The sequence below is a fragment of the Octodon degus genome, unplaced genomic scaffold (assembly GCF_000260255.1).
Source record: "Octodon degus isolate 3935 unplaced genomic scaffold, OctDeg1.0 scaffold00232, whole genome shotgun sequence".
Classification (NCBI taxonomy): Eukaryota; Metazoa; Chordata; class Mammalia; order Rodentia; family Octodontidae; genus Octodon; species Octodon degus.
This window is the reverse complement of record NW_004524808.1, coordinates 1785498-1795229: the sequence shown is the minus strand read 5'-3', so window position 1 is coordinate 1795229 and position 9732 is coordinate 1785498. Positions and strand designations below refer to the sequence as shown.

Here is a 9732-nt window from a genome sequence, read left to right as displayed (position 1 = left end):
CAGCAGCACAGCAGCTTCCTAAAGTGTTTGTTTATCTTGCTGAGTTCTATCTAAGACTAGAAGGAGCAGTTGCCCCTTAGAGACCAGCTGAAAAGGAGCCTGAGGCTAAGCTATCTGCCCTTAGCCCCCAAAACAATGGTATTTTTCAAAACTAAAACAGAGATCAGCCCGATGTGATAGCACATGCCTGTATTCCCAGCAGTTAGAAGGCTGAGGCAGGAGGATCTCTGGAAATTCAAGGCCAGCCTGGGCTACAGAATGAGTTCAAGAATAGCCTGAACTACATAGTAAGAGTCTGTCTCACACACACACACACACACACACACACACACACACACACAAAGCAGAAATCATGAAATTATGAGGTTTTCTTACAGAAGAGACTTGTTTCATAATCCAGTCTATTTGTAATATTATTGCTCTTTTTCAAATTAAAACAACATTCTAGAACTCTTAAGATCAGAAAAATAACTTGCTTCTGTTTGTTTAGATCGAATAAAATTGCAAAAGTTCCACTCCACTTTTCTCTGATTATGTGCCTAAATAAGGTTAATGTAGCTAAGCTCTTCCATGGCCTCTGGTTCAAAACTGTCCTACACAATATGCATCAAGATGACCAGAGACTGCTTAGGCAGAGCGCAGTGGCGGGGTTCAATTCCCGGCAGGCTGGGCCAACCCTGCCCTCGGGGCGCGCTGAGGCAGCAACTGAGACTGGGCGTGGTGGCGCGCCCGTGATTAGAACAGGGTCTACGCAGTGTACAGGGTCTCACTACAAAGATCGAACTGTAATAATTCTCCTGTTTTCAGCCTCCCAAGCAGGCACACGCCACCACGCCGGGTCTGATTCACCAAAAACTTGAGGATTTTTTTTTTTTTTTTTTGCTGCCTCAGACTGCCATAAGGGCGGGTAGGGCGCGGCTTGTGGAGCTGGAGATCCAACGGCGGTGGTCTCTGCGCCTGTCTGAGTTTGCCCAAGGAGACGCTTTAAACAACTGAGTTAACCCGCAAGCCCCCTCAGATGTTTTTAAAAACACATTTGTAGAGCACAAAAGCCAGGGTTCAATCCCAGGCGTGACATGCCATGCCGTGCGCTGAGATGGCGACTGAGACTGGGCGTGGTGGCGCTTGCCTGTAATCCCAGCATTTGGGAGGCTGAAAACAGGAGGATCACTAGGGGTCCAAGCTGCTTAGTGAGATCCTGCACCAAATATACACATGAAAATAAATAAGTAAATAAATACAATACAATAAAAGAGCATTTGTGCAAATTCTCTCCTGAAAAAATGCAAATTTGAGAGTTACGATTTTGAGTCACTTCAATGACTCTACATTTCCTACCAGATGAAGTTTTCTGTACAACTGAAGACCCTTAATATGTCCTAATTTAAAGGGTTTTAAAAAAATTTTTTTGGTACTGGAAATCAAACTAACTTAAAAGTTTTTAGTTCTGTGTCTCCCTTCTCCTTATTTCGTCAAGCTAAACAGTTAATACTCAAGCTGAGGGGTTAGGGAGATAGCTCAGCAGCATAAGCGCTTGCCTGGCAAGCAAAGTCCTGAGTTTGATCCCTGGTACCATAAATAAATAAATAAATAAATAAATAAATAAATAAATAAATATTCAACCTGAGGAGGCTTTCTCTTTGCTCTAATTTAGGGACTTTTTGTTTTTGTCAGTTTGTTTGGTTGGGTTCTGTTATTGTTGTTTGGGCAACGTCTTGCTCCATAGTGCAGGCTGGCTTTGAACTCACTAGGACTGACCTCAAACTGGTGGTAATCCTCCTGTCTCAGCCTCCTGACTGCTGGGATTACAGGTGTGTGCACCATGCTCAGACTATGCTTAGTTTTCCATACCTGGAACAATCTCCCCACCTCTTTGTGTCTTTCAAAGTCATCAGCCAGGGGAACGTTTGCTAACCACGGAGGTTACACCGTAGGTCGCCCTTTGTAGCCAGCTTCTACACTGAAGACTTCGAGCTCTGGAAAGGGAGGATCTTCGTCTAACTACAGGATCTAGACCTCCTCCATATTCACAAGACCCCTTGCCCAGGTGGGAAACTGAGGAACGGGTGAAGTAATTCCCTTCATTCCTTATAGATCGCAAGGGGTTGGCAGATTTGGCAAATCGAACTACAGTTCGCCCAGTTCTGTTTTGACTTTCACATAAACAAATATTATGTCCCATAAAATATTCCACAGATACTGGTAATTATGCATGGTTCATCCGAAAATTCAAATCGAACTGAGAGTCCTGTATTTTAGATGGTACCCCTATTTGGTAGGTAGGGGCTCCCCGAGGTCCTGGCTTTATCCCCGCGGCGCTCACCACCTGTGTACAACGAAACCCGAACCAGACTGCAGTCTCGCAGCTTTCGCAGTGGGCGTTCGCAGCAGCCGCAGGCACTCGATCCAGAGACACGCCCGTCGAGGCCGTCACAGGAGACTGGACCAAGGCTCCGCACGAGGGGGGGCCGCCTCGCCTCGCCCGCTGCCAGGAGCCGGTTCCGTCTCCCTTCTGCTCAGCTGCCCTACCCTTGATCTCGTGATCCATCTCCTCCGACCGGCACCGCCTGGCTCTTGATCGCTGCCATTGGTAGCCATCCCATCAATCAACATTTGCCTCGCCCAAAAGGTTCGGGCCTCTCAGACCTAAGTCTCCCCTGAAGTCTACGGCGTGGCTGTCGATTGGTTGAGGGGCAGAATGACGCAAGAGGTACGACGAAGGGGCGGGCTTTGAGAGTCAAAACCAGCTGGAACGCGTCACCCCTTCACACTGTGGTGGACGTTTGGGTCTCGACGGTGGTCTGGTGTCGCCCTGCTGTGCTGCAGCCGCTGTGGCACCATGGCTGTGTTTGTCGTACTGCTGTCCTTGTCGCTCGCGGGTGAGAAGCAAGGGCGTGCGGGGCGCGCTTCGGGAGGCGCTAGGTAGCGGGAGTCGGGGGTCCCGGGCGGCTGCGGGTGGGCGGTCGTGAGGCGGGTGCCGCAGTGCGGGCGGTCGGAGCGACTCTGCTCGGCCTTCTCCCTGGGCCCGGCCAGAGGTCCTCTAGTGGCGGCGCGGCCTCTCGGGCCTCCTTGCCTGGAGACCGGCTTTGTGGGGGCCCCCGAGTCGGCCCCCGCCAATGAGGAGGGCGCCCCGGTCGTGCTATCAGCCCAGCCTCCGCTTCCGGCTCGGAGGCCTGCGGAGGACTGGCAGCGTTGCTTAATGACTGCTGGGCCGCAAACGCCTCATTAGCTGCCGCCGGCAGCTACCTCTGCTTTCTCGCTTTCCTTTGCATTCATGTGCCTTGGTTTCTAACGATGGTGCTCAATAAACAAGTGAAATCTCTGTATTCGTTTCGGGATGCAAAAGTCGAAGTGGAGTCGTTTCATGTAATTCGTTCTCCAGGTGAATGGGTATCAAGCACCTCTCATCGTTGGTCGCAGTTCCCAGTGTTAAGGACTTAGGAACTAGAATGAGTCACGTCCGTAGGTTCGTATGTCAAGTCAGTGGTGGCTTTCTGAGTGGAACCCAGGTTCCTTGGCTTTGAGCAGAGTGGGAGTCAGCTCCTGTGTGGCCTCTCGTTATGTCACGTGACTGTATTTTGCTATACAGCAGACCTGACAAGAGGTCCTCGTCTTTGTTTTTTAAATACCAATCCAGCCTAAATCCGTTGCCCAGCACCACACAGGTAGTGAGGAGGAATGTTGGGTCAAAATCGACAGTGAGCCTTTTCCGAAATACAGCGCATCATCGTCGTGCGGCGAACACTAATGGTGGTGGCCGGTGAGGGTGTGAGAGTGATGGGGACTGAGACCGAGGGTACAGACTGTAGGGAACAAGAGGCTAAGTTGAGAACAACTTGGAGGGGTCGGAGAGAATAAGCGCTTCCTTGGCAAGCACAAGGGCCGGAGTTCAATCCCTTGTTCCACCAAAAAAAAGAAAAAAAAACCCAAAACTTCCCTTTCAATCCCCTGTTTCACCAAAAAAAGAAAAAAACCCAAAACTTCCCTTTCATGATATGTTTTAACTGAACATCTGCTGAAATTCCATGCTTCAGTGACTTTATTTTGATTCAGTGAAGTTTGGGTTTTGGGTTTGAGATAAAATCATTGTTTCTGTACAGGAACTGAACATGCTTTCCTTACTGGAATGATCTGGTTCATACAGAGCAAGAACCTGTGCTTCTGCATTGTTGGGTCTTGTCAGATGAGGCTAAATTATTATTTTCCACAGTGACTAAGTGTGACTTAATGGAAACCATCTTTAAGCTTTCTGACTTCTCTATTTAAAGCAATGTTAGTGAACTAGAGAGAGAACTAGAGAGATGGTCATGCATACTGTATCTTGAGGAGTGTTTGAAAAGAAAAATTAATGTATTTAGCCTGGAGAGGAAAGGCCAAGAGGGAACACATGGAATGCAAAGGGTTTTCATGTAGAAGAGGTCACTAATTCTGAGAAGACAAAAGTGGGACCAGTTTTTTAATTGATTAGTTCCATCCACCATTTGTAGACCATAGTATTGTACAGCGTCATTCTCAAAGAGGATACTTGGGCTGAGGGAAAGAAACGAAAGGTTGGTGTGGGAAGAAAGGACATTTTAGACTGAACAGCATGGAGGAGCACACAGAGGCAAGAGTGCAAAGGAGCAACTAGTTTGTTGGGGCCAGAATGTACAGGGATTAAGTTGGAGAGAGCTCAGGAATAGGGCTGGTGTGGTGCCTGAAGTCTTAGGGTGTGATTTGCCTAGAAGGCTGTGGTGGTGAGTGAAGATGTTTGAGCAGAGGTGACTGAGCTAAAGCAGAAGCGGAATCATAAAGTTGTGACCCTCCTGAAAGCCACCAGCCCTAGCAATTCTAGTGAGGGACCTAGGGGAAAAGGGTTCAGGAGATAAGAGCAGGATTTATTTTGTTAATTAGGGGGGGCTATAAAAGGTTTTGAGAGACTGGAGCAGCGGGATAGAAAGTGGCATCATTCTTGGAGATGGAGGGAGGGTACAGCAGAAGCATATGGAAAGATGGTGACTCTGGTTTCAAACCTGTTGAGTTTGAAGGGCTGGTGGGGCTTAAAGAAAACATCAGCATATTGTTGAGCACATAGGTCTCAGGTTCAAGGGAGATGGAGGCTGGAAATAAAAATCTTGGAGCCCTGTCAGTGTGGTTTTGATGGTTGCAGCAGGATTCTTCCTCTAACAGTACACAGGGGCAGGTTGAGACTGATAGGACCACAGGAGTTATTTTTGTGATCTTAATTTTATTTTGTTTATTTTGATTTTTTGAGACAGGGTCTCACTATGTAGTTCAGGCTGACCCTTGAACTCACTATGTGTCCCAAACTGGCCTCCAACTCATATGGATAGTCCTGCCTCAGCCTCCCACATCCTGGGATTGTAGGCATGAGCCACCACATGAGGCTATGTGATCTTAATTGTAGAATGGGAGTGTCCTGAGCATGTTTTTGTGCTGAAATAAGAGTCTGTTGAGAGGAAAACATTGTGAGGTGTGACTTCACTCACACATTAACTCAGTGTGTATTTATTGAACACCAGTGTGTCAGGCACTGATCTCAGTCCTATGGATAGCATGTGAACAAGACACTGCAGTTCCTACCTTTGGGAGGCTGAGGCAGGAAGATTGCCATGAGTTTAAGGCCAGCCTGAATTATGCACAAGGAGCTCTCTGTCTCAAAAATTAAAAAAAAAATTTAAAAATAAGAAAATCAGCCCAGAAATTCCTCGCTTCCCGGAGCTTATATTCCTCAGGGCCAGCTTTTTACATTTACTATCACCTGTCTCCTGGTGTCTTGTCTGTTGCTGAACTGTGGCTTAAACATTGAAGGAATAATTTTGTAGGTGAGTGAATGCAGGTTCCTGAAAGGCTGACCTCAGGATTCCCACAGGCTGGAGGGAGGCATCCCCTCCCTGTGATCTAGAATGGAGGCTGTGTGGGGAGGAGCTTGTGAAGATACCTTTGTGGTGAGGAGAGGGGAGGCAGCCACTGCCTTGGGGACTTCTTCTCCCGCTCTGAAGCCAGGTTGATCATTTGGTGGGACTGAGTGGAGGCCGCTAGCCTAGAAAGATGCGAGTTAGGAAGCCCCTTTCAGTTTAGTACAAGTAAAAACTTTTCACCAGAGTAGAATGTTGGGGCAATGCTGCTAACTTTGGGCAATGTGTATAAACTGAGGTGGCGTCCCTCACCCCTGGTAGTGCTCAAGTAAAGGACAGGTGGCTTTCTGCCGGATGTCCCAGAGATGTCATGCATGTAGTGAGTGCCACACACCCTGCTCATTTTTATCCTTCACTATTTAATCCTAGATATAATACTCTTAGACTAGTTGACTTCATCATTACATCTTATCCTTCCAATGTGTCAGCTGAAAATACTATTTCCTGGACTTTGTTTCTGAAATCTGAATGATTTTATAGTCAGGCAGGTGTAAACACACACACACACACACACACACACACACATGCCCACCTGTTTGACAATCCTTATTTTATAACGTTTGCTTCTGGGGTATAAGGGAAGATGTGATCTAGCCTAAGGTACGTTAATCTGCTAAAGTCCTATGGTGAAATATTAGGAACTTCATAAATTTGCATTTTGTAGAAAGGGTTGCTATAAGAAATAATTTAGAAATTCCAAGTTTCTTCAGTTTCAGTTTGTGCCAGGGTATTTTGGTATTTGTGTTTTAAATTGTGGAGAAAGAGCACTGGTTTCTGAATCTTGCCAAACTGCTACAAGTTCTTGTTAAGAGTCATCTATAAACGACCTTTGGATCATTGGGAAAATCCTGTTTTATGGTTGCATTTTTTAGTAGAATAGATAGACTTAAGTTCTTAGAGTGATACTTTGAAAAAGAGCTTGTTGGTAGGGCTGGGAGTGTAGCTCAGTGGTAGTGTGTGTGCTTATGTATATGACTTTGAGTTCAATCCCGAGGACCCCCAATCTGATGTTTAGCATTCAGCATCTTGTCCAATCATAATTTAGTATGTGAAGGCAGTAGAGAATGGAGAAACATGTATTATATTTCATAATCTTCAGGGTGAGTACAAAAGAAGCTGGTAATTCATTTACTAATAGTCTGTTTTCTTCTCAGGTGTTTTGGGGAATGAGTTTAGTATATTAAGATCACCAGGGTCTGTTGTCTTCCGAAATGGAAATTGGCCTATACCAGGAGAGCGAATCCCAGATGTGGCTGCGTTGTCCATGGGCTTCTCTGTTAAAGAAGTATGTAAATATATATTTAAAACAATGTTTGGTGCTGCTTTTTCTTTTCAATCAGATCTTATTGGTACATTGTAGATATACATAATTATCACAGAGAGTGTATACCTATGCATGATAGATCTTGATTCTTTTTCCCCCCCCCATGTTTTGGAGTTACTTCTGTCTTTTGTGAGAAAGACATTGCTGTGTAGCCCAAACTCACAGCAATCCTCCTGCCTCAGCCTAAGTACTGGGATTACATGTGTGCACCACCACACTGGCTAAAAACATATTTGTTAATTTCTGATAAGAGCCCAAGAAAGCAACAAGAAAACATAAGTATATGTACTACAGATTACAAAAGTTAGAAACTCATTTATAGTTGGGAAGATTTTGGATAACTGCTTCAAGCTTTTCTCTTTCAACTAAATTATTGTAAATCATTAACTATATATTAAAATTCTTGTATATAAGCGAATGTATCTGTCCTATTTTAAATTTTTTAAAAATTGTTTTAATCTTTTATTTATTTATTTGGTATGGGGTCTCTACGCAGTTCAGACTCATAGTGATACTCCTGTCTCAGCTACCCCAGCGCTGGGATTACAGGTTTGTGTCAGTTTCGGTGGCCAGCACAGTATGCCTGGGGTTCCGGGGCTAGCCTAGCATGCAGTACCAGGGATAGAACCTGGGTCGTTGCGCTTGCCAAATGGACACTTAGACCATCAAGCTATCTCCCCAGCCCTTAAGTTTTATTTATTTATTGTTTTAGGGAAATATTTTATAATTTACATATAAAATCTCAGTAAGAAACCATGTAAAATGACAGAAATAGCCAGCTTACATTGAAACAACAAAGAAGAAAAAAAAACACATACACTGAATGTATATTTTAATTATAAAACACGAATATGAACAAAACATTTTAAAACAAGCTCAATTATTTGGCAACTCATCACATCATTGCAAGAGACAAATTTGACCTTAATAAAAGTTTAATTTTATGAAAAACTTAGATTGGACAGTTTGTTCATATGGAAGTTAAAACATGTTTAAAAAAGAACCTGGCAGTAAAACCAGCTTCATCCTGAAATAATTGTGTATAAAAACAACATGAAATCCTGGAGCTATGTAGGTAGGAGTGACCTGATGGGCCATATGCTTCCCTTTGCTGAGAGACAGATGGGAGGAACCTCGGGAGCTTCCAAAAGCACAGAGGGGGCGAACGCCGACAGGGTCCCTGTGGCAGGAGAGGAGTGACTTTGGCAGCCTTTAAGTTTTAAAAATGTTTAAAATATATTTTACCCAGTACTGCATGCTGCGCTGGCCCTACTCCTGGGCACGCTGTGGCACACAACTGTACTCCCAGGGCTGGGGAGGCTGAAAACAAGACAATCACTACCAGTCTGAGCTCTGTAGTAAGACCTTGTACCAAATACATATGTATGTTCTTTTAATTTTTAATTGATACATGGTGTGTGTGTATGTATATATATGTATATATAATATATATATATATATAGCTATTAATAGGATATATCATTTTTTTCTGTGGAGGTGATAGATTTGCTATGAATGATGAAATGTCTATGTATCCTGTCTTTAGTAGGGAAAATAATGTGAGCAGTGGTGGGTCACTGGCAACCTGTGACCTCGGCTTCCTAAAATAAACCTGTAACCTGTTGTTGTAACTGGCTGCTTGTGTGAGTGTAGCAGAGAGTCCTAAATCCAGTCAGACCAGGAGATCTGAAGCTCAGGTCGTAAAGGGAAGGAGATGCAGCTTGCTTTGTCTTACCCTCATTGTCTCCTCTCACGTTCTAAAGGTGGTGATGTTGACGTGGGCTGTAGAGCTCATCCGTCAGCAACATGCATTGCCTTTCTAGCCCCTCCATGCCCCTCAGCTCTGCATGGAAACTGTGGCTGCTGGGCCTGAGGGTGGAGCCCTGAACTCTTGGCTGTCTCTTTGAGCAACACAGTGAACAAGACTACTCCTTTACCCTTAGGATTGAAATTTGTACCATGTGCTTTAGAATCTTCAATTTTGTTGTTTTGTTATGTTTTTGCAGAGCTGGAGATGGAAGCCTGGGTCTTGTGCAGCTAGGCAAATGTTGCACCCCTGAGCTATCTGTATTCCCAGTCCTACAATCTTAAATTTGACTACAAGTAGATGTCAAAATAACCTTTATAGATAGCTAGAAGTTGGGGCTAGTGATTTAGCTCAGTGATGCTAAATCACTCAGTGATGCCTGCTCAAGGTCCTGAGTTCCATTCCCAATAGCCACTCACCCCTCAAAAAGAAAGAAATAACTATAAACTATTGTGCCTTAACTTTCTGTAGGAATTTTATTTATAAAGTGCTAAGTCTAGAGAGAATGTTTGAATGAGGGTCTTGCTATATCATGTGAAAGATGAAAGGTATGCTGTGCCTCAGGACAAGAAATGAGAGAGAGGAAGAAAATGCCCATGGCTGTCTGTACAGGAGGATACTCTGCAAACTGGAATTTCAAAAGTGCCTGTGTTCTGTATGCATCCTCTGTTTTTTTTTTTTTT

The 9732-nt window shown here is 44.6% G+C and overlaps 1 protein-coding gene across 1 annotated transcript in view; it reads left to right on the top strand.

Moving 5' to 3' along the window:
* Positions 1-2749: 2749 nt before the first annotated feature.
* Positions 2750-9732, top strand: part of Atp6ap2 (ATPase H+ transporting accessory protein 2) — a 29147-nt gene continuing 22164 nt past the window's right edge. Inside the window, exons 1-2 of the mRNA XM_004645585.2 lie at positions 2750-2879; positions 7073-7203. Of these exons, the coding sequence (XP_004645642.1) occupies positions 2840-2879; positions 7073-7203 (171 nt within the window). The 5' untranslated portion in view covers positions 2750-2839. The remainder of the gene's footprint in view (positions 2880-7072; positions 7204-9732) is intronic.